This window comes from Equus quagga, chromosome 11, assembly GCF_021613505.1.
Source record: "Equus quagga isolate Etosha38 chromosome 11, UCLA_HA_Equagga_1.0, whole genome shotgun sequence".
NCBI classification, from domain to species: Eukaryota; Metazoa; Chordata; class Mammalia; order Perissodactyla; family Equidae; genus Equus; species Equus quagga.
The window spans coordinates 81,130,222-81,155,884 of NC_060277.1; the positions used below are offsets into that span (position 1 = coordinate 81,130,222).

The 25,663-nt window shown below is 37.2% G+C and overlaps 1 protein-coding gene across 1 annotated transcript in view; it reads right to left on the minus strand.

The window, feature by feature from the left end:
- Positions 1-25,663, minus strand: part of USP32 (ubiquitin specific peptidase 32) — a 203,690-nt gene that overhangs the window by 71,180 nt on the left and 106,847 nt on the right. Inside the window, exons 5-7 of the mRNA XM_046675933.1 lie at positions 25,500-25,659; positions 2,192-2,323; positions 74-181 (exon numbers count right to left, since the gene is read on the minus strand). Coding sequence (XP_046531889.1) covers positions 74-181; positions 2,192-2,323; positions 25,500-25,659 — 400 coding nt within the window. The remainder of the gene's footprint in view (positions 1-73; positions 182-2,191; positions 2,324-25,499; positions 25,660-25,663) is intronic.

Genomic DNA, 25,663 nt, shown 5'->3' on the forward strand with positions numbered 1-25,663 from the left:
ATTTTACGTGAATGAACAGTAATTTGTCCTCTGTACAGTTTGCAAATTTTATGAAAATGTTTAAGACACTTACATTTTTGTCTTTCAGCCAGGGGTCCTCTGCAACAGGCTGATAAACCACAGGATATCTCCTTAAAATCTATGTGATTGTCACGATTTTCATCAAAAGCATTAAACAAACCTGTAAAATAGAAAAAGACACCACAAATCATAGTCAACAAACTTCTTAATGTTAATAATAATATGTTTATGAAAGGAGGCATGACTCTTTCTCATAAACTGGCCAAATTAAAAAAAAAAAAAAGATTATCAGTAGTTGCCACTATCTCAAGAAGTATTTCTTTTTCTACTGATATAATTACAACTAAAACTTAAGATTCTAGCAGAAAATATATTACTATCATGTGGTATTTGGTTATGTTTGCCTGTCTGTCTCTTATATCAACTCTAACAGCTAAAAATGACTATAGTATGTAAAAAATAAAAATCAATTAAAAAATTTAAAAACCAGGAAAAAAAGGTCAGAAATTATAATTATCCTTACCTAGACATATTGAGAATAAAAAGGAAAAAAGGAGAAAAGTTGAACTGTATACTCAAAAAGATATACCATGGTGTTATTAATAAGTTCCCATAAAGCTCTTTCATGAAGCAAAGAAAAATAAAACACTATATTACAACAGAATGAAATTCTATACTGCAGTCTTCTTTGTACTACTTAATACTATATAAATTAATATTTTAAATTTCAGAAATAAAAGGGTATTTTAAAATTTAATCTTGTGGTTTTCAAATGTTTTGCAAAATAGACATGGAATAATTTTATTTTCAAATGACATGATTTATCAATCTCTAATTCTGAAAAAGTAAAAACAGTGGGTCAGCCCCATGGCGTAGTGGTTAATTTTGGCACACTCTTGCTTCAGCAGCCCAGGTTTTTGGGCTCAGATCCCAGGTGGACCTACACCAGTCATCAACCATGCTATGGTGGCAACCCACATACAAAATGGAGGAAGACTGGCACAGATGTTAGCTCAGGGCCAATCTTCCTCAAGCAAAAAGAAAGTAATAAAAAATATATAAAAATAAAATAAAAAGTAAAAATACAACTGCACTGCTGAAGTATGTAGAAGCCCAGAGCCCTGTCTGCTCGCCTCCCCTAACAAGTACTTCTGAAGTACCCCAGGAATCTGAAGAATATAGATTTTCTATTTCAAGAATCTAATTCTGTGCCCTCAGTTTAAAGAGTAGAAAACTAAAGCTCAGAAGGGGTTAAGTGATTTGCCAAAAATAAAAGTTAAAAAAGGTCAGAACCCGCAGCAGAACCCAAGTATTCAGATTCCAAATACAGTTTTTGTGATATCACCCACAATTACTCTTTGTATTCCTAACTTAAAAATAAAGTCATAGCAATGAGAAGTTTAGGGCTAGCAGGGACCTCAAAGATGGTATGGTCTAATAGTTTCTTAATCATTTTTGGGAGGAGATGGATACAGAAGTGGAACTTCCTTATGTAAAAGAAATAAAGTAGAGGCACTTGAGCTGAGGAAGAGGTGGGGTTATGTGTGGAAACCTGGACCTCTGCCCATCCAGTGGCCACCACTCTTTCCTGCACCAGCTGCTGAGGCCCCTCATTGGAGTACAGTTTTATAACAACTGACTGGGTCAAATTCATTTTATACATGAGGATATTCAGGTGCAGAGAACTAAACTGATTTATGCAAGGTTACATAGTTAGAATAGAAAGCTCAAGACTACAAACTTAATTCCAATTTTAGTTTTTTCCAGTAGACTACGCTATTTCAAGAAACTTACAAATCTGTAACATTAATTCCCTTTGGAGTTAAAACATATTGCTTAGAAATTAGAGATGGGCTCTGTGTGTTTACCAAGAACATTTGCATTTTTTCTTGTATTTTTATTTTTTTTGAGGAGGATTAGCCCTGAGCCAACATCTGCCACCAATCCTCTTTTCGCTGAGGAGGACTGGCCCTGAGCTAACATCTGTGCCCATCTTCCTCCACTTTATATGTGGGATGCCTGCCATGGCATGGCTTGATAAGTCATGCATAGGTCTGGGATCTGAACCTGTGAACCCCGGGCTGCCAAAGTGGAGTGCGTGAACTCAATCACTGAGCCACTGGGCGGGCCCTTACCAAAGAACATTAGTTGAAAATAGAATGACTCCTACCTTCACTTAGAGATGGACGAATAGGTGGTGAAACCAACGGGCCAAATGTCTCTAAATCAAATCGTCCAGTCCGGGATTGAGCCTTCAGCAACCAATAGCGTTTCTCCAGATCAATGATGTCTGATTCTTCCACTGAGAGTCAAATCAAACAAGATTATAAAAACCTCAGATTTCCCTTCTGGAGAGTTAGTCCATCCTGATAATGTAACTTCCAGGGATATATTTTAACTTTCTAACTCAACTACTAAAAATAATCATTACCTAAAACAAAACTCTAAACGACAAATATATTATATCTAAAATGGCAGGAAAATTAAATTCAAACTAACATAAAAGAGGGTTTAAAATCAGGAAAAATTTTGTAAATTCTCATTAAGTAGGCTGCTTAAATCCAAAAATAATAAACAATTGAGACATTAGTTTTTAGCTTCCCATATCACTTTTATCTGTATTCAGTTTGGGTAATTTTCAATCTCTATCTTGGATTTAAAGATTCTATATGCATATTCTCTCCAGGCTACACTGTAAATATCCTAATAGCAGGATCCATGCCTGATTCATCCTGTCAATATAGTAACTACTAACACATTCAATACTTATTAAATAAATGAAAAAGAAAATGATAAAACATGTTATAAGTAACAAAGTTAATAAATGACAGAGGAGGTAGAGTAGGATTAACAATGTGATAAGTAAAAGGGACATCACAAAAACATGAACATCTTTCTCTCCTCATTCATCAGAAGATACGCTAAAAAATCACAGATAAGCTCCAACCATGATTATATTCTATATATGCTTTTTTTCCTCCAAGGAACTAAAGTCAAGATTTAGAAAGCAAACAAGGTGAGTCCTTCCACTGCCCTAGCTTTCTGCCTGTAGTCACTTTCTAGACTTCAGCAAGGGAGGAGGAACCTAGGCAGTGAGGTTTCACTGAGTTAAGATGGGAAGCTGTAGTTCAGGGAGGTTCAGTAGCTGAAATTTGCAAGGAAAAATGCTAGAGAGGAAAGAGTTGTGCAAAGAAAAGAGCTCAAGAAATCTGCACAAGAGTCTTGTTGAGTTTTTGGCAGAATACTAAGCTGCGTATGCACAGAGTGAAATTCATGAGGCTGGGCTAGGAGATACCTAAGTTCTCACCAGCCAGAGTGGAGATACCTTGTTGAACACTGGGACATTCATAGACTCAGTGGGTTACACTTAACTAGTAGGAGAAAAACTAACTCTGGAGTAAAGGCTAATCCAGACTTGCCCCAACAAAGCTTTTTAAAAAAATCTTTGAGGGGCTGGCCCTGTGGCCAAGTTGTTAAGTTCGCATGCTCTGCTTCGGCAGCCCAGGGTTTTGCCAGTTTGGATCCTGGGTGCAGACATGGCACAGCTCATCAGCCCATGCTGAGGCAGCGTCCCACATAGCACAACCAGAAGGACCTACAACTAGAATATACAACTATGTACTGGGGGGCTTTGGGGAGAAGAAGAAGAAAAAGCAAAAACTCCTTGAAAATATCAAGCTTACCCACAAGTAACTGCCTATCACAACAAAGCAAATTTACTTTTTTAAAGGAAGACAACAGAATCCAATTAGCCATGTAACATTCACAATGTCTAGCATCCAAAAAAAATATGAAACAAGAAGGAAAAAGTGATCCAAAACGAGGACAAAAATCAGTCAGTAGAAAAAGCCATAGAAATAACAGAGATGATGGAATTAGCAGACAAGGCTTTAAAACATCTATTATAGATATCTCAAAACTTTACAGAAAACTACAACCATATTGAGGAAATAAATTAAAACTATAAAAAGGTCACTGAACTTCAAGACTGAGCAACACAAACTATCCAAATGGAAGCATAAGGAAAAAAACAGGCAGAAAAAATTATTAGAATCTTAGTGACCTGCAAGACAATATCAAACTGTAACATACATGTTATTGGGGTCCCAGAAAGCGGTAGGGAGAAAATATGTGAAACAATAATAGCTAAAAATTTCCAAATTTGATGAAAATTATAATTCTACAGTTTCAGAAGTTCAATGAACCCTATGCAAGAGAGTGACGTCAGCATCACGGTGGAGTGACTCTTGCCTGGGACTCTCTCCCCTCCAACGTATAACAAAAAGGAGCAACCATATTCCAACAGAAAATATCCTAATAGCACAGGAATCCTTGGAGAATCATAGCAGCCAAACAACGGAGGGTGGAGAGGCTGGCACCCCCCTTGGAGGAGCTGGAACCGGGTAAGAGAGAACTTCGCTCCCTCCCCTAAAGTCTGGGATAGTGGCAGCAAGAGGCTCTGTGAGGGAAGGAGCACTGGAGGGGCCTTCCGTCCATGGGATCGCCCAGGACTCCCTAGGGCCCTTGCAGCCTAGAGGGAAGCCCTCTAACAGGGCAAAAGCTTTCACATGGGGTGATCTCATCAAGCCAAGACCCCAGGAGACCAGATAGCAGTAGCAAGAGCTGAATGGGAAATGGGGCACTACATGCAGGAGAAAGTGCCCCCCCAACCCCCACCACCTGTGCCACGCTGCACCATGCCATCTCAGCTGAAGGTGGAGGGCTCACAATACATGGCTCTTGACCCCCATCCAGTGGCAATAGGCTGTAACAGGAACCGAATAATATCACAAGGGGGAAAACCTGTTCCTCCAGCATCAGACAATGCATCAAATCTCCAGAACAGAGAAAAAATAAATACCCAGAATTCAGTCTTGAGGACTCAGAAATACGTAAACTAAACGACGATGAATTCAAAATAGCTATTGTCAAAAAACTCAAGGAGGTAAAAGAGAATATAGAGAGACAGTTCAACTAGTTCAGGAGCTACTTCACAAAAGAGATTGAAACTATAAAGAAGAATCAATCAGAAATACTAGAGATGAAAGACACAATGGAAGAGATAAAACAAAATACAGATTCCCTGAATACTCGTGTTGACATCATAGAGGAGGGAATGAGCATAATCGAAGATAGACATGTTGAATTGCTCCAGACAGAGGAGGAGAGAGAATTGAGACTAAAAAGAAATGAAGAAAGTCTCTGAGAGATATCTGACTTAATGAGGAAATGCAACATAAGAATTACAGGTATTCAAGAAGGTGAAGAGAAGGAGAATGGAGCAGAAAGTGTGCTCAAAGAAATAATAGCAGAGAATTTCCCAAATCAAGGTATGAGAGGGAAATGTGTGTGGAGGAAGCTCTCAGATCTCCTACATTTGTCAATGTAAAAAGACCTACTGGAAGGCATATAGTAGTAAAACTGGCAAAAATGAATGACAAAGAAAAAATACTCAGGGCAGTAAGGCAGAAGAAAATAACCCGCAAAGGAACCCATATCAGACTTTCAGCAGATTTCTCTGCAGAAACCTTACAAGCTAGGAGAGAATGGAATGACATATTCAAAACTTTAAAAGATAACAATCTTCAGCCAAAAATACTCTACCCAGCAGTAATATCCTTCAGATATGAGGGAGAAAGTAAATCTTTCCCAGACAAACAATGAACCCTGTGCAAGAAAAATTCAAAAGAAAACCAAACCAAAGCAAGTCACAAATAAATAGTTGATAAAAAGAAAATCTTAAAAGCAACAAGAGAAGGGAGAAAAAAATACATTACAGACAGTAGAACTAAGAGATAAGCAATGATTTCTCTTCAAAAACATGGGAGCCAGAAGACAATGGAGAAAAAAGTGTTGAAAGAAAAAAAAACCCTGTTAATCTCTAGTTCTATATCCTATGAAACTATCCTTCAAAAATAAAGGCAAAATGAAAAATGCTTTGGATAAACAAAAGCTCAAAGAATTTATCAATAGCAGAACTGCATCTTTTGAAAGGAACATTAAAGGACATTCTTCAGACTGAATAAAGTGATACCAGATGGAAATCAATATCCACACAAAGAAATGACAAAGACAGGAAATGCCTAGTCCTTAACTCCTATGGGGCTGACATCATTGATCATATCAGATTTTGGATGGAAGTTTGGTTGCAGCTTTGGTTATTTGAAAGTTGAGTTCAGATTTCTATTCAGGAGAGCTAGTCTTTGAAATATGAGTCCCTAACTCAAGCGTGAAGCCTGCATACATTTTTATATATGTAATATTTTATTAGAACACAGTCATGCCATTTACTTACATATAGTTTATGGCTGCTAGTGTGTCACAATGGCAGAGTTGAGTAATTGTGACAGAGCCATATGGCCCACAAGTCTGAAATATTTATTATCTGCCTTTTTAAGAAAAAGCGTGCCAATCCCTGCGTTAGACCTTGAAATAGCATGACTGCAAGACCTCAAGACTGCAAAACTCCACAAAACGACAGCACCTCAGACCACAGAGGCATGAGACTGCAAGCCTTCAAGATTCTGAGACTTCAAAATGGTGATGACATGAAACTGCAAAATCAAAAGATCTCTTTTCACTTTTTAGCCTGCCCCAAATCTCAACAAAACTTCCACGTGGGAGAATTACTGGGTAGAGAAGATTATCTTTGCATTGGGGTTCTTTCAGATTCAAATATGAAACAAGTCTGGCTGGTTTCTCCTCATCCAAAAGTTTGGCTGGTTTCTTCTCAACCAAGCAAGGATTGTCCTGATACAGGCTCACTCCTCTGACAGCCTTACCCCCAATCTCAGCATCTGGCCTCAGATATGAAAGCACCCTACATCATTTGATCACCTAGGAAGGGTTTGTCCCTCTAGAGTTCAGTTTTGTTTGCTTTTTTTAAAGATTTCTTTGCATTGATACATCTTCAATGGCTTTGAAGAAGAGTATGCATGTTTGGTTTGTCAAAACTGACTATAGCGGAGCCATTTGAAAATGGAGTCATAGGTGCCTTCCAAAGAAACTGCCTTGCTGTCTTGAACCTTGGACTGGGCCAAACCGGCAACTGTTTTAGAGAAGCAATTGTTTGAGAGGTTAGCAGGTGAACAGACACCCTGATCAAAAAGACTGAGGATTGTGAACTTTCTCAAGATAGAATCAATCAATGTTTAGCCAAGCCTAGTTCGCTGCCTCCAACTCCAGTTAAAATTCTTTGTATTCAATTTCCCTTCTTTACCTTTAAAAGCCCCTGATTTTTGCTCCCTAGTGGGACACTATTTGGGTTTCTATCAGAATTTCTTCTCAGCAAACTGCAATTCTTGAGACCCCAATTAAACCTTTTGCTTCTCTTGTAGTTTATGCCTCTTACTCATTTTATGTGCTGATTTCAAGTTATTATGGTGAGAGTGAAAGCCTTTCCTGTACTTCTACTTCCCAATATAAAGCAGAACCCTTCAATTATTACTTAACATGATTCTGAAAATTCTCATCAATGCAATAAGATATAAATATGAAGTATAATAGATAAGAAAAAGCAAGATTATTATCTTCATATAAGCAGAATGCATACCAAAAAACTCAAAGAGAAAACATTTACAAATTATAATTGGGTTAAAAAATCTGTAGGGGGGCCAGTCCATGGCCAAGTGGTTAAATTTGCAGGGTCCACTTCAGTGGCCCAGGGTTTCACCAGTTGAGATCCTGGGCGCGGACATGGCGCCGCTCATCAAGTCATGCTGAGGCAGCATCCCACATGCCACAACTAGAAGGACCTACAATTAAAAAATATACAACTATGTACCGGGGGGCTTTGGGGAGAAAAAGGAAAAATAAAATCTTGGGGCTGGCCCCGTGGTCAAGTAGTTAAGTTCGCGCACTTTGCTTTGGCGGCCTAGGGTTTCGCTGGTTCGGATCCTGGGCATGGACATGGTACCACTCATCAAGCCATGCTGAGGTGGCGTCCCACATGCCACAACTAGAAGGACCCACAGCTAAAAATATACAACTATGTACCAGGGGGCTTTGGGGAGAAAAATGAAAAATAAAAAAAAATCTTAAAAAAGAAAAAGAAAATCTTAAAAAAAAACCTGTAGGGATACAAAATAAATATACAAAAATCAACACTTTCCCTATCTAACATGTAAGAAAATATAAAAGAGGAAAAAGTGTATCAACAATAGCAATTCCCCACTAGAAACAAATATCTAAAAATAAACATTAAGGAATAAGTCAGATCATTATGAAGAAAATTTTATAAATAATATTAAAGATTTAAATAAATGAAGAAGACCATCATGCCCTAAACAGGACCTTGATAGAAGCATACCATGGACTTAAACAGAGTGGTTATGGAAGATCACACTATAGAAGGGTGACATATGAGCAAAGACCTAAAGGAGGCAAGGGGGAAATCATGGAGAAGAAACATTCTAGACAGAGAGAAGAAGGACAGAGGACTCAAGATGAAAGCATGCCTAGCAAGCTCAAGGGAGAGAAAGATCAGTGGCTGAAGTAGACTTTCTGAGGGGAGAATAACAAGAGGGTAGTAGTAGGAAATAAAGCCAGAAAGAAAATGGGGGTCAGATTATATAGGCCATTATAAGGACTTTGGTTTTATGTGAAATTGTGAACCACTGGAGGCTATGAAGAAGAGGAGTGATATGGTCTAACCCACAGGATCACTCTTGAATGCTGAGTTGAGAACAGCCTGGTGGGCAGCAAGAACACAAGCAGGAAGACCAGTCAGGCATTTAATAAAAAGTTAAAATCATCAATATACACAATTAAAAGCATTAAAATCACAACAGATTAACAAGTACAAGACAGGCAATTCATAAAACCAGGGAGAAAAAGTTTAATTTCATTAATAATGAAAAATCATTTGAAAAGAAAAATGTAAACAGAATCATGCTTCAAAACTTTTCAACATTCTTCCTCAAGATATCTGCATGGCTATTCCCACAACTCCTTCAGATCCTTACTCAAATGTCACATTCTCAGACCATCCAAACTATACCCCTTCCAATGACACTCCTCTATCCCTCTTCTTTGTTTTACTTTGCTCCCTAACACTTATCAACATCTGGCATAATTTACTTATTTGTTTTATTGGTTGTCTCCCCCAACTAGAACATATGCTCCTTGAGGGCAGGTTTTTTGGTTTGTTTTATTCATTGCTATATTCTAACACTTAGAATAATACCTGGTACATTTTAAGCACTCAATAAATATTTTTTTAATGAACAATATACATATGTTAGGAGCTCAACAAATAATTCTTATTTGTTCATTATACACACACACACACGTATAAGGTATAGGTGTGTGTTCGTTTATTTTCAGGATAATGTTAACTATGATAAAAGATAAAGATTGGTATTAGTAGTGAACCTTGGCCTCCAATAACTTACAGGTTACCTGGGAAGACAAGAACAATGTTCTCTCAATTTTCAGTGCCTTCAAAGCATTCATTCATACTCTATTCCTTAGCAGTTTTAATAAAAATTTTGGGGGAAAATTTTCTCCTCATCAGCAAGATATCTAAGATACTCAACAATACGTATATCTGTATTGTATTTGTACAAGTACTAGAGTCATAAAAAGTGGTGAATAAATGAAAACATATATTCCACCAACTTCCATAAAATTTTAAGAGAAATTATATTCCTTTTGCTTGACCTTCAAGGGGCTCCCAGGATTTAATGTTTCTCTATCTTTCCTTCCTACCACCTACTCTGCCCTGACACTCATTAAGTCTAAAACCTAAAAGAGAGGTTTTTACTTAAAGGACCTAAAAGTGAAATTCTTTTGAAAGCAAAATATAAAAATGAAAAAAAAAAAATCCTGTACTGGGAATACAAAATTTTGTACACATTACCCCACATCAGTAGATGGAGGAACTGAGATTTTCAGAAAGATACTGTTCTAATCTATTCCGAAGTAGAAGGAAAAGTTCATGGGAATGCCTACATCTGCTATAGCTAAAAACAAAAAAGGCCTTGACAATAAGTACCTGGGGTCAAGTATACTGATACTAACTAATCCTCATTTTACAAAGAAGAATGCTCTCCTGGAAAGTTCTGGATTTGGCTATCCCTAGAATTGTCCTCTTAATGATCCACAAAAAGTATGAAAAGAGATTACAAGAGTGATAATGAAGTTACTCCACACTTTTGGCATTTAAAGGGAACTACTAATTACTTATTAATTACGAAAAGTAATTATAAACAACTGAGTCACATGGTTATAAAATTTTAAGAAGTTAAAAAATAGAAATACTAATAATACTAGTTTAACTTTCAAAATTGTATTGCTTGTTTTTATTAGACTAGTAATACATTTTGTTGCATGAAAAACATTAAAAGTGTAGATAATCAAAAAAAGGAAAAACATATAATTGCATGTCTTCGTATAACTGTAATCAGAGTAGTACATGTATTTAATTGAATGTCACCTGGGTTGTTTGGGAACATTATTTCCAATACTTTTATTCTATCATCTATACCATTGTATGATTTCTCAGATTACACAAAATCCTAGTTAATGGTTTTAAATATTCAATGAGGTAAATTCCTTTCTTTTCTTTTCTTTTTTTTTTTGAAGATTAGCCCTGAGCTAACTACTGCCAGTCCTCCTCTTTTTGCTGAGGAAGCCTGGCCCTGAGCTAACATCGTGCCCATCTTCCTCTACTTTATATGTGGGACGCCTACCACAGCATGGCGTGCCAAGGGGTGCCATGTCTGCACCCGGGATCCGAATCAGTGAACCCCGGGCCAGCGAGAAGCTGAACGTGCGAACTTAACCGCTGTGCCACCAGGCCAGCCCCTCATTTCTTAAATTTTACAGGAAAATCATCAAGAAAAGATAAAATCTTCATACAAGACCACACACTGTCATATATTATTTCTTTTTTAACCAAATAACAAATATAATACATTCAATACTACATTGTAACCTCCTAATGAATCAATCTGTGCAAAGGTCCAATTACTTCAGAATTGGAACCAATTTTAAAAATATACAAAGCTTCTACACAAGCATGTAGCTTTCTTTTTTTAAAACAAAGTACCTACTTCAAATACCTAGATAACCGAATTTACTGAAATTTTAAAATTTTAGCAATAGGGAGAGTAATCAATTGCAGGAGTCTGATATATAAATCAAGATAGCATTACTGTCTCCTTTTCCTAAATAAGATGTCTGTTTACTCCATTTATGATATGAAAGAGAAAGAAAGAGAAATCTCTTCTGCTTCTCCAGAGAAACTACCTTCTCAAATTCTAAACTTACTGCCAAGTAGTAGATCTGCATATAAAAAGTCTGACCCTGAAACAAAAAGAGGAAGACAGTAGCCTCGACAGAAACTATGTTCTTATTTCTATACTTCTAGGTACTGAGCATATAATGGGTGCTCAATAAATACTTTTGATTAATTGCTGGTTCCATAATACACTAAATTAGCACACACAAAAATCACATCAACTGCCTCCCCAATTTTTTTAACCTTTGAAAACTAAGTTTATTATTATTCTTAAAAAAAACAATTTCTTGGCTGAAGGAGAAATGTGGAAAGACAAGTAGAACATACTCAGAAGAAAAAAATGATCAGATTGGCTATGGTCACCAATTAAAACCATGCTTTAGAGCTCCCTTTTAAGCTCATGTGATCTGTTCATTTTTTGGTTATAGACTGCAATTCATTAATCAAATAGTTGCCAAAAGTAAATTATATGTATTATGTTATTATCACCCAAACTTTTTCCTTGCATTGGCAGCTGAATTACTGGGAAGAAGGCAGGCAACTAATCATATTTTCACTTGAAGAAGTTACAGATAATCACAGTAGTTACTCTATTTGCAATTCATAAATCAATACCAAAACTTATATTTCACTAGCTAAATAGGAATGAATTTATCACTCACCTATAGGTATAATTTTTTCTGGTTCACAACAGCGGCATACCATATTCCCAACATTCTAAATAGTTCTTGGCCTGCACTTTGGGCCATCTTAATCAAGTCCCACCTTACTGGAGGCACCAGTTGCAGAAATAGCTCTTTAATGCCAGAATTGGACGCTCATAAAAAAAAGTCAGGCAAAATATCCAAGTATTTTCAAACAGTGACACAGTTTTTTTTAACATTTTTGAAGAAGCAACCTGTTCTCAAAAGCAATGACCTTCTGAGATCTACTTAAAATGGCTGTAAGCCTTACATCATTTACAACCAGATAAGAGGATAATGAGGGAGGGACGTGCAGATTCACTAGGCGGTTTATGGTCTAAGAATCACTGAAGTACTTTTTTTCTTATTGAAAGAAGGTTTTAACACTGCAAACTAAATGCGGCAAGGGAATATAATAATATACAAATTTTTAGCTGAGATAATAAATGCTAAATTTGAGTAAATATGATAAGAAAAATAATCAAAATGAGTTCCATGGCCCTAAAATTAGCGAAAAATACTACATTAATTACCTCAGAATCCAGATTCTACTACTTAAAAGAAATCATTGACTTAGCAGGCTTATTTGCACTTAAGATACATTCTAGGGAAACTCCAAAAACTCTTTCTTGGTTTATTTAAAAACACATTTACCAGAAAGAATGATTCCAGCTCAACACAAGGGTGACATAAGGGAAGCCATATTGCAGAAAAGAAACCATATCGTAACTTTGAATGATCTGACTAACTAACCCAGCTGGATATGCACCCTCCAAGGGATAAACATGCTCTATAGATTTTATGGCCCCTCCCAGCAGCAATAAGTCAATAACTTTGTCCTTTTGAGTTCCTTAGGGATGTGATGACCCCTGGGCAGAGAGTCTATGTTGACAGCCACCAATGACAACTGAAAGATCTGGTGTGGTGACTCTGGCTATTCCTTATAATTAAATTAGGGGTCAAATGTGTTTCTAAATTCATCTCTAAACTGTCTGCATCAGTGACTTGACAACTGCCTCTCCAGAGTCACAGTGGCAAAACACTAGTGACACTGTTTCATTCGATGGTCCTCCCACGCCGACCCCATTCAGCAGGAAGTAGCCAGACAGACAATAATGACCCTGTTGCTGTTACCAGCATATGATTATACTAAATTACAACTAACAATGGGGAGTTGTTGGCGTGACTCATATAAACAGTAATCTTTACTATACATATTAAATATTTTGTTCTTATCCTTAAACTAAAGGGCATTGCTCCGGGTCTCTGAAACATATCCAGTAAACCAAAAGATTATTAGGAACTAAGACCAAATGTCTGCCCCACCCAGAGACCAGTCTCCTATATAACTGACCTGTAGTCTCTGTTCTGTAAGATGTTCCTTCAGATGTTAGTCAGCCATCTTCACCCTTGCTAGCAAGCTGAAATAAAACCCTCCTCTTGCCACCTTGCCTCTCGACTATCGGTATGTCTTACAGCAGGCAGACGACCCCCACCTTGGGTGGTAACAAGAAGAGGCACACATATTCTCTTCCAAATAATACAGCTAAATTCTATGAAAATATGATCAACGTGAATCAGTTCTTAAAATCATAGTTGTTTTATTACCTATTTCACTGTTGGTAAATAGGCAATCATTTAGTGATCTTGCCTGGATCAAATGAAATTAATTATTGAAGAGAAATAAAAAATAATCATTTGTAAATATCCCAAGGGGGAAAAAAGGAAATCAGAAAAGCGAATCTGCAAGATTGTCTGAAGTGAGTCTAAAGAAGATGACTCACCACAACCACAACTACCACATGACCAACTCAAGCTACTCATAAAAGAGTAAAGAATAAAATAACTCAATAAAGTCTCTTCGAGTCCTAAAATGATAATAAGCATGCACTCCCAATTTTGGCACCTATTAGCCATTTGATCTTGAGAAAGTTTCTTTAATTTCTCATAGCCTTGGTTTCCTCATTTTTAGAATGGAGAGAAAATGAACCTCAGAGATAGCACAAGGATTAAAAGAGATAATATACACAGAGTACAGTGTCTTCTCTAGTAAGCACTCAATCTGCATGGGGTAAGTGGAACCTTCCACAGGCCAAAGAATTTTGGAAAAAAAACCCCAAAAAGTACAGGAGCTATAGTCAAATATCATTTAATATTCTGCAAACATTTAATAAAAATGTTATGTGCCTGACATTGTGCTAAAAAACTAAGATACGATTGTAAACAGAACTATGTTTAGATTCTAGTAAAGTGAAAACTGATCATTTTAATCTAGTGTGAAAAGTACAATGAAGGAACAGACAGCATTTTTAGGGAGCACGTAAGCAGCTAGGTCCTGGAGGTCTTGATACTTAAAGAGGTACATGCCGAACATCTAAGGGTTGACCAGGGAAAGGAAAAGGAGAGTGGCAGAAGAAGGACATTAGAGGCAAAAGAGCATGTGTAGAAGGCTGTAGGCAAGACAGATAGTAACAGGACTGAAAAACAAAAACAAAACCCAACTGTTGCATTCTGCTATAATTAAAAAACAAGGAAAAGGATATCCTATGGAAGGATTTATGCCATGGATCCAAGATAAAAGAAAAAAACAAGAAAGAACTTTACTTCCCAGTGAGTGACAAAAAGTATTAAAGATGACAGCTTAACCTAGAACTAGTAGGCAGTTCGGTCAGAATGTAGACATTTCAAAGGTTAGCATCTAAAGAACGAGCCTTTCAACTCAAACAGAGAGCTGTCAGATTGTGTTTGGCTAGGACCACAAATGTACAGTAGTAAGGGATGGGATACACTGATCTACATTTGTGAAGAGCTGATTAAAATGAATTACACTTTGAGTTTATAGTCTGTGTTTCCAAATTCCAACACTATGTGGTGCTAAATAATCACGAACAAAATGGATGGGGATGGGTAACACGAGAAAAATCCAAGGGTGTGGTCTTAGAAAAGTAGACTCTTCTCTCAGATATCAAAAAAAAGAATGTAATAACACCTTTACTAACCTATTTCAAACATTTAATCATATAGAACATGTTTATGCTCTCTATACATGTTCTCCAACTGTGAACATCATCAAAATTTTCAGCATCATCGCAAATATTCTTTCTGTCTATCCATCTAGCTCCAGTACAAATGGCTTTAAAAAATAATTTGTCATTAAAAACACTGCATACACTCAACAAAAAAAATTTTTTTAAGAAATCTAATCTTAGGGGGCTGGCCCCGTGGCCGAGTGGTTAAGTTCGCGTGCTCCGCTGCAGGCGGCCCAGTGTTTCGTTGGTTCGAATACTGGGTGCGGACATGGCACTGCTCATCAAACCACGCTGAGGCAGCGTCCCACATGCCACAACTAGAAGAACCCACAATGAAGAATATACAACTATGTACTGGGGGGCTTTGGGGAGAAAAAGGAAAAAAATAAAATCTTTAAAAAAAAAAAGAAATCTAATCTTAGGTATTTAAATAGCAAATTATGATAGAAAAATATAACAGTCTTGATAAAAATTTGGTTAAGATCTACTCAAGCATAAAAGCTTGAACTTTGGGCTAAAGTTCTAATTCAATTTCTTAAATTTAAGTAAAAGGTAAGGTAACAATAGTTTAGAATTTGCAGTTTTGAAAAATGTACTTGCTATGACAAAATCCAAAGTCTTGTTTAAATCAAATCAATTAATTATTCTAACTCTGTACTGAATACAAATAACTCCCCAGTTTCATCTTTGATTTACATAAAAGAAAACAAGATTTGATTAAATAGGGTAGTGTGTTCGACATACTGTGACTTCAAATTTCACACTATAATTGTATGTGAAAAAGTAATTAAAGGCATCTGCACTCTAATATAAACGTTATTTACAAGTGAAAAATTGTAATCCTTTTTGTTTCCTAGATACCTTGGCTCATTACACAAATTTAAATGGAGTCACTGATGCTTTAAAATAAATATTTTCTATCTACTTACAAATTAGTTAATAACGTTTTCTATTTTTGTCACAAGTTTCCACCTTCCTAACACATTATTTGAAAAGTTTAACATGACAAATATTCTTTGAGTGGAAAAGCCTGCAAAGACACCAATAATGAACTCCTTAGCCAGAAAGCTGAGAATTTATAGATAATTTGATAAATCACAGTCATCAAAATGTAAACTTGCCCATGTCAGAATTTCTGTAAGAAATTTAGCAGTAATTCTGACTTTGTAGTAATGCTTTCATAGTAAGGCCCACTAAGAAAGCAGCAGTTTGCTAAAGCTAGTAGCAATAGAGTTGTCTGTTGCACCAGTTTATTTTGGTTCTTTATTTTTATTTTTTTAGTGAGTTCGTAATAGTTTACAACATTGTGAAATTTCATTTGTACATTACTTCTCTGTCACCGTATAAGTGCTCCCCTTTAACCACTGTGTTCACCCCCACCCCCCTTCCCCTGGTAACCACTGAACTGTTCTCCTTGTCTGTGCGTTTATCTTCTACATATGAATGAAATCATCTGGTGTTTGTCTTTCTCCATCTGGCTTATTTTGTTTAACGTAACCCTCCAGGTCCATCCATGTTGTTGTGAATGGGACAATTTTTTCTTTTTTTATGGCTGAGTAGTATTCCATTGTATATATATACTACATCTTCTTTACCCAATCATTGCTTCATGGGCACTTGGGTTGCTTCCATGTCTTGGCTAATGAGAATAATGCTGCAATGAACATAGGGGTACATAAGTCACTTTGAATGGTTGATTTCAAACTCTTTGGACAGATACCCAGTAGTGGGACAGCAGGGTGGAATGGTATTTCTATTTTTAGTTTTTTGAGAAATCTCCATGCTGTTTTCCATAGTGGCTGCATCAGTGTGCATTCCCACCAGCAGTGTATGAGGGTTCCCTTTTCTCTACAGCCTGCCCAGCATTTGTTATTTTTTGTCCTAGTCATTATAGCCATTCTAACGGGCATAAGGTGATAACATAGTTTTGATCTGTATTTCCCTAATGATTAGTGATATTGAAGATCTTTTCATGTGCCTATTGGCCATCTGTATATCTTCTTTGGAGAAATGTCTGCTCATATCCTCTGCCAATTTTTTGATCAGATTGCTTGTTTTTTTGTTCATTTGTGTGAGTTCTTTACATATGATAGAGATTAACCCCTTGTTAGATATATGATTTGCAAATATTTTCCCCCACCTGGTGGGTTGTCTTCTTGTTTTGATCCTGGTTTCCTTTGCCTTGCAGAAGCTCTTTAGTCTGATGAAGTCCTCCTTGTTTATTTTTTCTTTTATTTCCCTTGTCTGAGAAGACATGGTATTCGAGAAGATCCTTTTAAGATGGATGTCAAAGAGTGTACTACCTACATTTTCTTCCAGAAGTTTTATGGTTTCAGGTCTCACCTTCAAGTCTTTAATCCATTTTGAGTCTATTTTTGTGTATGGTGTAAGACAGTGGTCTACTTTCATTCTTTTGCTTGTGGCTGCCTAGTTTTACCAACACTATTTATTGAAGAAGCTATCTTTTCTCCATTGTAAGTTCTTAGCACCTTTGTCAAAGATTAGCTTTCTGTAGATGTAGGTTTTATTTCTGGGGTTTCAATTCTGTTCCATCAATTGGTGTGCCTCTGTTTGTACCAGCACCACACTGTTTTGATTACTATAGCTTTGTAGTACATTTTGAAGCCAGGGATTGTGATGCCTCCAGCTTTGTTCTTTTTTCTTGGGATTGCTTCAGCTATTCAGGGCCTTTTGTTGCCCCATACGAATTTTAGGATTCTTTGTTCTATTTTTGTGAAGAACGTTATTGGCATTCTGATTGGGATTGCATTGAATCTGTAGATAGCTTTGGGTAGTATGGACATTTCAACTATGTTTATTCTTCCAATCCATGTGCGTGGAATATCCTTCCATTTCTTTATGTCATCACTGATTTATTTCAATAATGGCTTATAGTTTTCATTGTAGAGATCTTTTATCTCCTTGGTTAGATTTATTCCTAGATATCATACTCTTTTTGTTGTAATTGTAAATGGGATTGTATTCTTGAGTTCTTTTTCTGTAAGTTCGTTATTAGAATATAGAAATGCAAGTGATATTTGTAAGCTGATTTTGTATCCTGCAACTTTACTGTAGTTGTTGATTACTTGTAATAGTTTTCCAATGGATTCTTTAGGGTTTTCTAAACATAAGATCATGTCATCTGCAAACAGTGAGAATTTCATTTCTTCATTTCCTATTTGGATTCCTTTTATTCCTTTTTCTCACCTAATTGCTCCGGCTAAAACCTCTAGTACAGTGTTGAATAAGAGTAGTGACAGTGGGCACCCTTGTCTTGTTCCTGTTCTCAGAGGGATGGCTTTCTGTTTTTCCCCATTGAGTATGATGTTGGATGTGGGTTTATCATATATGGTCTTTATTATGTTGAGGTAATTTCCTTCTATCCCCATTTTGTTGAGTTTTTATCATAAATGGTTGCTGGATCTTGTCAGATGCTTTCTCTGCGTCTATTGAGATGATCATGTGGTATTTATTCCTCATTTTCTTAATCTGATGTATCACATGGGTTGATTTGCAGATGCTGAACCATGCCTGTGTCCCTGGTATAAATCTCACTTGATCATGATGTATGATCTTTTTGACATATTGCTGTATTTAGGGTGCCAATATTTTGTTGAGGTTTTTGCATCTATGTTCATCAGTGATATCAGCCTGTAGTTTTCCTTTTTTGTGTTGTCCTTGTCAGGTTTTGGTATCAGGGTGATATTGGTCTCATAGAATGTGTTAAGAAGTATTCCATCTTCCCTAATTTTCTGGAATAGTTTGAGAAGGATAGGTACTAAATCCTCTTTGAATGTTTGGTAGAATTCATCAGGGAAGCAGTCTGGTCCTGGACTTTTCTTTTTGGGATGTTTTTGATTACTGTTTCAATCTCTTTACTTGTGATCGGTCTATTCAGATTATCCATTTCTTCTTGGTTCAGCTTTGGGAGGTTGTATGAGTCTAAGAATTTATCCATTTCCTCTAGATTGCCCAGCTTGTTGGCATATAGCTTTTCATAGTATTCTCTTATAGTCCTTCATATTTCTGTGGTATCCATTGTAATTTTTCCTCTTTCACTTCTAATTTTATTTATCTGAACCTTCTCTCCTTTGTCCTTGTAAGTCTGGCTAGGGGTTTGTCAATTTTGTTTATCTTCTCGAAGAACCAGCTCTTTCTTTCATCGATCCTTTCTACTGCCTTTTTTGTTTCAGTTGCATTTATCTCTGCTCTGATTTTTATTATTTCCCTCCTTCTGCTGACTTTGGGCTTTGTTTGTTATTCTTTTTCTAATTCAGTTAGGTGTAGTTTGAGATTCCTTATTTGGGATTTTTCTTGTTTAAGGTGAGCCAGTATCGTGATGAATTTCCATCTTAGTATCACGCTTGCTGCATCCCATATGAGTTGGTATGTATGTTTTCATCTTCATTTGCCTCTAGATATTTTTTTATTTCTCATTTAATTTATTTAATGATCCATTGGTTGTTCAGTAGCATGTTGTTTAGTCTCCATATCTTTGTCCGTTTCTCAGGTTTTTTCTTGTAATTAATTTCCAGTTTCACAGCATTGTGGTTGGAAAAGATTCTTGTTATTATTTCAATCTTCTTAAATTTATTGAGGTTTGCCTTGTTTCCCAACATATGGTCTATTCTTGAGAATGTTCCATGTGCACTTGAGAAGAATGTATATTCTGCTGGTTTTGGGTGGAGTGTTCTATACATATCTTTTAAGTCCATCTGGTCTAGATTTTTATTTGATTCCACTGTTTCCTGTTAACTTTCTGTCTGGATGATTTATCCACTGATGTGACAGGAGTGTTGAGGTTTCCTACTATTACTGTGTTGTTGTTAATACTGCCTTTTAGGTTTGTTAGTAGTTGCCTTATGTACTTTGGTGCTCCAGTGTTAGGTGCATACATGTTTATAAGCATTATGTCTTCTTGGTGGATGTTCCTTTCATCATTATATACTGCCCCTCTTTGTCTCTCTTTACCTGTCTTATCTTGAAGTCTATTTTGTCTGATATAAGTATTGAGACACCTGCTTTGTTTTGTTTGCCATTAGCTTGGAGTATCCTCTTCCATCCCTTCACTCTGAGCCTGTGTTTGTCATTTGAGCTGAGATGTGTCTCCTGAAGGCAGCACGTTGTTAGGTCTTGTTCTTTAATCCATCTAGCCACTCTTTTTATTGGAGAATTCAATCCATTTACACTTAGAGTCATTATTGATATATGAGGACTTAATGCTGCCATTTTATTGCTTGTCTTCTGGTTCTCCTGCATTTCCTTTGTTTCTCGTCCCATGTATTTTGGACTACCAATTTGGTTAGGTAGTTTTTTATGCTGGATTTCTTAGTTTTCTCCTTATTTATTATTTGTGACTCTGATCCACTTTTTTGTTCAGTGGTTACCATGAGATTTGTGTGCAAAATCTCACAGATGAGATAGTCCATTTTCTGACATCCTCTTACTTCTTAGACTAAACCTGTTCAGTCCCTTTCCTCTTCCTCTCCCAAGTTGTTTTTGCCACGTCTTATTCTATCTTATGCTGTGAGTCTATGCTTAAAATGACAAGATTATCTTTGTTTTTGGTGTTTTCCTTCCTTTTATCTCTAATGTTTTACCTGAGTATTTGCTAACCTGTTCTGCTGGATAGCTCCAATTTTCTGATTTTGTCTACCTATTTATCTCCTTACTCAGAGCTTTGTAACCCCTTTCTTCTTTTTTTTTTTCCAGGTATGAGGGGCTTCTTGAGGATTTCTTGTACAGGGAGGTCTTGTGGCAATGAACTCCCATAGCTTTTGTTTATCTGGGAAAGTTTTTATTTCTCCATCATATCCGAAGGATATTTTCACTGGATGAATATTCTTGGCTGAAAGTTTTTGTCTTTCAAAGATTTGAATATACCATTCCACTCTCTCCAAGTTTGTAAGGTTTCTGCTGAGAAATACACTGAAAACCTGATAGGGGTTCTTTTCTAAATTATTTTCTTCTGCCTTGCTGCTCTTAGTATTTTTTCTTTGTCACTGACTTTTGCCGGCCTCACTACTATATGTCTTGCAGTAGGTCTCTTTACATTGACGTAGTTAGATCTGGTGGCCTCTTTCACGTGGATTTCCATCTCCTTCCCCAGGTTTGGGATGCATATTCTTAGAAAGCACCTATTCTATACCAGGCACAGGGCTGAGTCCTTTAAAAAAAAGTATAATTTCATGTACTCCTGAAGGGTGCATAGTATGTCATCCCAAATATGCCACTTTGGTATAAAGATTATTTTGAGTTGAAGACAATTAAGACGATGCAGACACCAGAAAAGCTCTCTGCCCTTCTCCTATTTGCCTAATTTGTAAAAGTGTCTTCCCTACCCCTCTACCAGGAAGGACAGAAGTTAATCACCAGAGACAACCCTATTTCCTTATCAACCTGGAGATAGCATTAGAGAAATGAATCTACATAACAAACCTTATTAACCAGCCCTATTTACCATTAATTTCCACATATATTTGCCTTTCTAAAACCTGCCACTCCCAGAAGTTCAAAGTCCTTTTCCTTCGTCTTGTCAATTCCCCACAAAATTACTGTTCTTTGTTAAGATGCTATTTAGGCTAAAGTTCATGTTTCAAAACTACATGAAACTACATGTTTCAAAAGCCAAAGAAGAAGAGAATTTCAAGAAAACTGAATGGTCAATAGCGCTAAAGCGTTGCAGATATTAGAAGGCACCATGACCCTAAGAAGAAACCACTCAGTTTAGAAATTAGGTCATTATTGCAGGTGAAACAATGCTTTTACATTAATGTGTTTTAAATAATTCAAGATAAATATTTTTTAACAGGCTAAGGCATCGTAACTTTATTTTTTTATTATTATTTTTTTTCTGAGGAAGATCAGCCCTGAGCTAACATCTGCCAATCTTCTCTTTTTGCTGAGGAAGACTAGCCCTGAGCTAACATCCATGCCCATCTTCCTTTACTTTATATGTGGGACGCCTACCACAGCATGGCTTGATGAGCAGTGCCATGTCTGCACCCAGGATGTGAACCGGCAGACCCAAGGCCACCAAAGTGGAACGTGCGCACCTAACCGCTGTGCCATCGGGCCAGCCCCACATTGTAACTTTAGATACTATTAAAAATCCAAAAATCTTCCCAACTGATAAACAACTAAATAGAAAAGATCATTTTCAAATAAAAATGGAGCCACATAATGAGATAACATTTTGAAAATTATTTTGACTGATTAAACTTAAATGTCTGTAATCTTTAATAATACAGTTCTTTCAAAAACAAGCAATGAGCAGTATTTGCATTTGGAAAGTTCTGTTAGAACTAATGTAACTTCAAGCAACTGACAAAGACTCTCTCCTTGACCAAACTCTAGTCTCACTCCTCTGAGCCCTCTTCTCCAGTAGGCCTCAAATTTGGTCCCCATTTGTCTTTGGCCTGCTCAGCCCAGTCTTAGCAAAGAATCCTGCTAAGTCATCACCCTTGATATCTAATCAAGTTCCTCAAACCTCATCTTTGATGAGTAAGTCCTTAGCCTACCTTTAGCAAGAATCCCCCTAACCTTGTGTTGCCTCTTAGTAATTTTCCTCCACTGACCCCTTTACCCTGCTCCTTGGTTATAAATTCCCACTTGTCATTGTTATATTTGGAGTTAAGACCTATCTCTCTCCCCTATTGCAATACACTACTGCAAAGTCTTGAATAAAGCCTTCCTTGCCACTATCAGAATAATATTTTCTTTAACATAAGTCCTTCAAGTGAAGCAGCCACACTCTTGGCCAATACTAACAGAAAAATAATTTACCATACACTCACAAATGAAAGCAAAAGTTCAGCAGAATATCCATAAGACTGACAACTTAAATTTTTTTTTTAAGGATTTCATTTTTCCTTTTTCTCCCCAAAGCTCCCTGGTACATAGGTGCGTATGTTTAGTTGTGGGTCCTTCTAATTGTGGCATGTGGCATGCCGCCTCAGCATGGCCTGATGAGCAGTGCCATGTCCACACCCAGGAGCCTAACCAGCGAAATCCTGGGCCGACGAAGTGGAGCACACGAACTTAACCACTTCACCACAGGGCCAGCCCCTGACAACTTAAATATTAATGTAAGTTAGAAACAGCTTAGAGTAAGTATAAAAAGATTCTCTAGTTTTTTGTGCAAAACAATTTTTTTAAAAAGGCTTTCTTGAGGCTGGCCCAGTGGTGTAGTGGTTGGGTTCACACACTCGACTTTGGTGGCCCAGGGTTCGTGGGTTCAGATTCCAGGCACAGACCTGTGCACCACTCATCAAGCCATGCTGTAGGAGCATCCCACATACAAAAAATGGAGGACGAATGCCACAGATGTTAACTCAGTGACAATCTTCCTCAAGCAAAAAGAAGAAGATTGAGAACAGATGTTAGCTCAGAGCCAGTCTTCCCCATCAAAAAAATAAATAAATAAAATAAAAAATAAAAAGGTTTTCCTATCAAAAATAAAGACAAGGGCATGGAACAGCAGTAAAATCAAGTTCACTGTTTATTCATGTCAGAATTTATCAGTCAGAACTTCTGGTAACAACAGGATGAAGATGAGTGGGAAAGTAGCTGGTGTATAATTAGTAGTCAAGTCCCAAGTTATATAAAGCAATAGACACAAATAGTAGTGGACACCCAAGGCCCTATAGTCAGTCAACAAATACTTATTTAAGGCTTGGCACGGAGAAAGAAAGAAAGAATAATACAGACTCTCTCTGATTTAACAAAGATGACATGTACAAATAAATAGAATGCTAGAAATAATTAATACAAGGATAAAAGTGATAAGTTCATTCAAGAAGGTTAAAAAAAGGTGTTATAAGAGTTCAGAGAAAGGAGAGATGCTTTCCCACAGGAAGGAAGAAAAGGTTTCTTGAAAACAAAGGTGCATGTGATTTAAGTCTTCAAGGATGACTATGACTTACAGGGAAAAGGAAAGGCATTCCAGTATTAAGAAATGGCATATGTAAAAGCCCAGCGTAGGTACTTTTCTGTAACCAAAGGAAGGAAGAACAGTAGGAGTTAATACTTAGACCTGTTTATTGGTGGATTGAATAGTGTCCCTCAAAAAGTCACGATCACCTGGAACCTTAGAATGTGAACTTACTTGGAAATAGGGTCTTTGCAGATGTAATGAATTAAGGATCTTGAGGTAAAATCATCCTGGATTTAGGCTGGGCCCTAAATCCAATGACCAGTGTCCTTATACAAAGAGGAGAGAACACAGAAAGACACACAGAGAAAGCCATGTGAAGACGGAGGCATAGATTGGAGCTATGCTGCCACAAGCCAAGCAAAGCCTGGGGTCACCAGAAACTGGCAGAAGCAAGAAAGGATTCTTCCCTAGGGCCTTCAGAGGGAACGTGGCTCTGTTAACACCTTGATTTCAGCTTCCAGAACTGTGAGAATAATTTCTGTTGTTTCAGTTTACAAACTGTGGTAGTTTGTTACAGCAGCCCTAAGAAACTGACATAGGTTGGTTCAGGACAATTAGCAGAGGGCTACTGTGAAATAATAAGAAACTGTTCTCTACCCTCGGTTTCTACTAATATTTGGTCTTCGACCAAACTCCTGTAATTTCCTGAGTGACAGAAGTTTCTGACACAGAGTTCCTAAATCCCTTGGAATTTCCTGGGTAGAAATTTTGTTCTAATGCCTGAGGTGATTCTTGGTGGGCTCCTGGATGGGAGCTGGTCACCAGAAAGACCAAACCATAATTAGAAACTTGGAACTTCCAGCCCCACTCACCATTCTCCGGAGAGGGAAGAGGAGCTGGAAACTGAGTTAATAATCAATCATGACTATGTGATGAAGGCTCCATGAAAATCCCAAAAGTACAGGGCTCAGAGAGCTTCTGCGGTGGTTAACACATCTACGTGCCAGAAAGATTGGCACATCCCAGCTCCACGGGGACAGAAGTTCCCCTGCTTGGCACACTTCCAGACCTCGCCCTACATATCTCTTCATCTGCTGTTCATCTGTATCCTTTAACATATCCTTTATTATATAATAAATCAGTAAACATAACTGTGTCCCTGAGTTCTGCGAGCTATTCTAACAAGTTATCAAATCCAAGGAGAGGGTCATGGGAACCTCTAATTAATACCTGGTTGGTCAGAAGCACAGGTGACAACTTGGACTTGTGATTGGCATCTGAAGTGGGGGGCAGTGGGGCAGTCTTGTGGGACTGAGCCCTAAACCTATGAGGTCTGTGCTAACCTGGGTAGACAGTGTCAGAATTGAACTGAACTGTAGGATACCCAGTCGGTGTCACAGAGCACTGGAGAATTGCTAGGTGTGGGGGAAAAAACCCACACATTTGGAGTACAAAAGTATTGAGTGAAGAGACAAAAAATAGACAGTTTTCCTTTTCAGCTATGTACTCAATGCTCCAGCGTTTCATTTTACTACACGTTGGAAGAAAAAAATCACTGATAATAAATTTCTCCTTTATAGGCATATTCTCATATTATTAGGCAATTGTATTAAAAAGTGAACAGAAAACAATGAAATGTCATTACTTACAATGTGTAACCCCAGCCAGAGTTTGGTAGAAAGTGGGAGTATCACTATCATCAGTGAGGGTCACATATACACCTCCAGACAGTAGCCAACGAGAGAAGGTAAAAGCATCTTTGTTTAGAAGAAGCCAATTTCTAAACTTTTCGTAGTTTACCTTTTCACCCTAA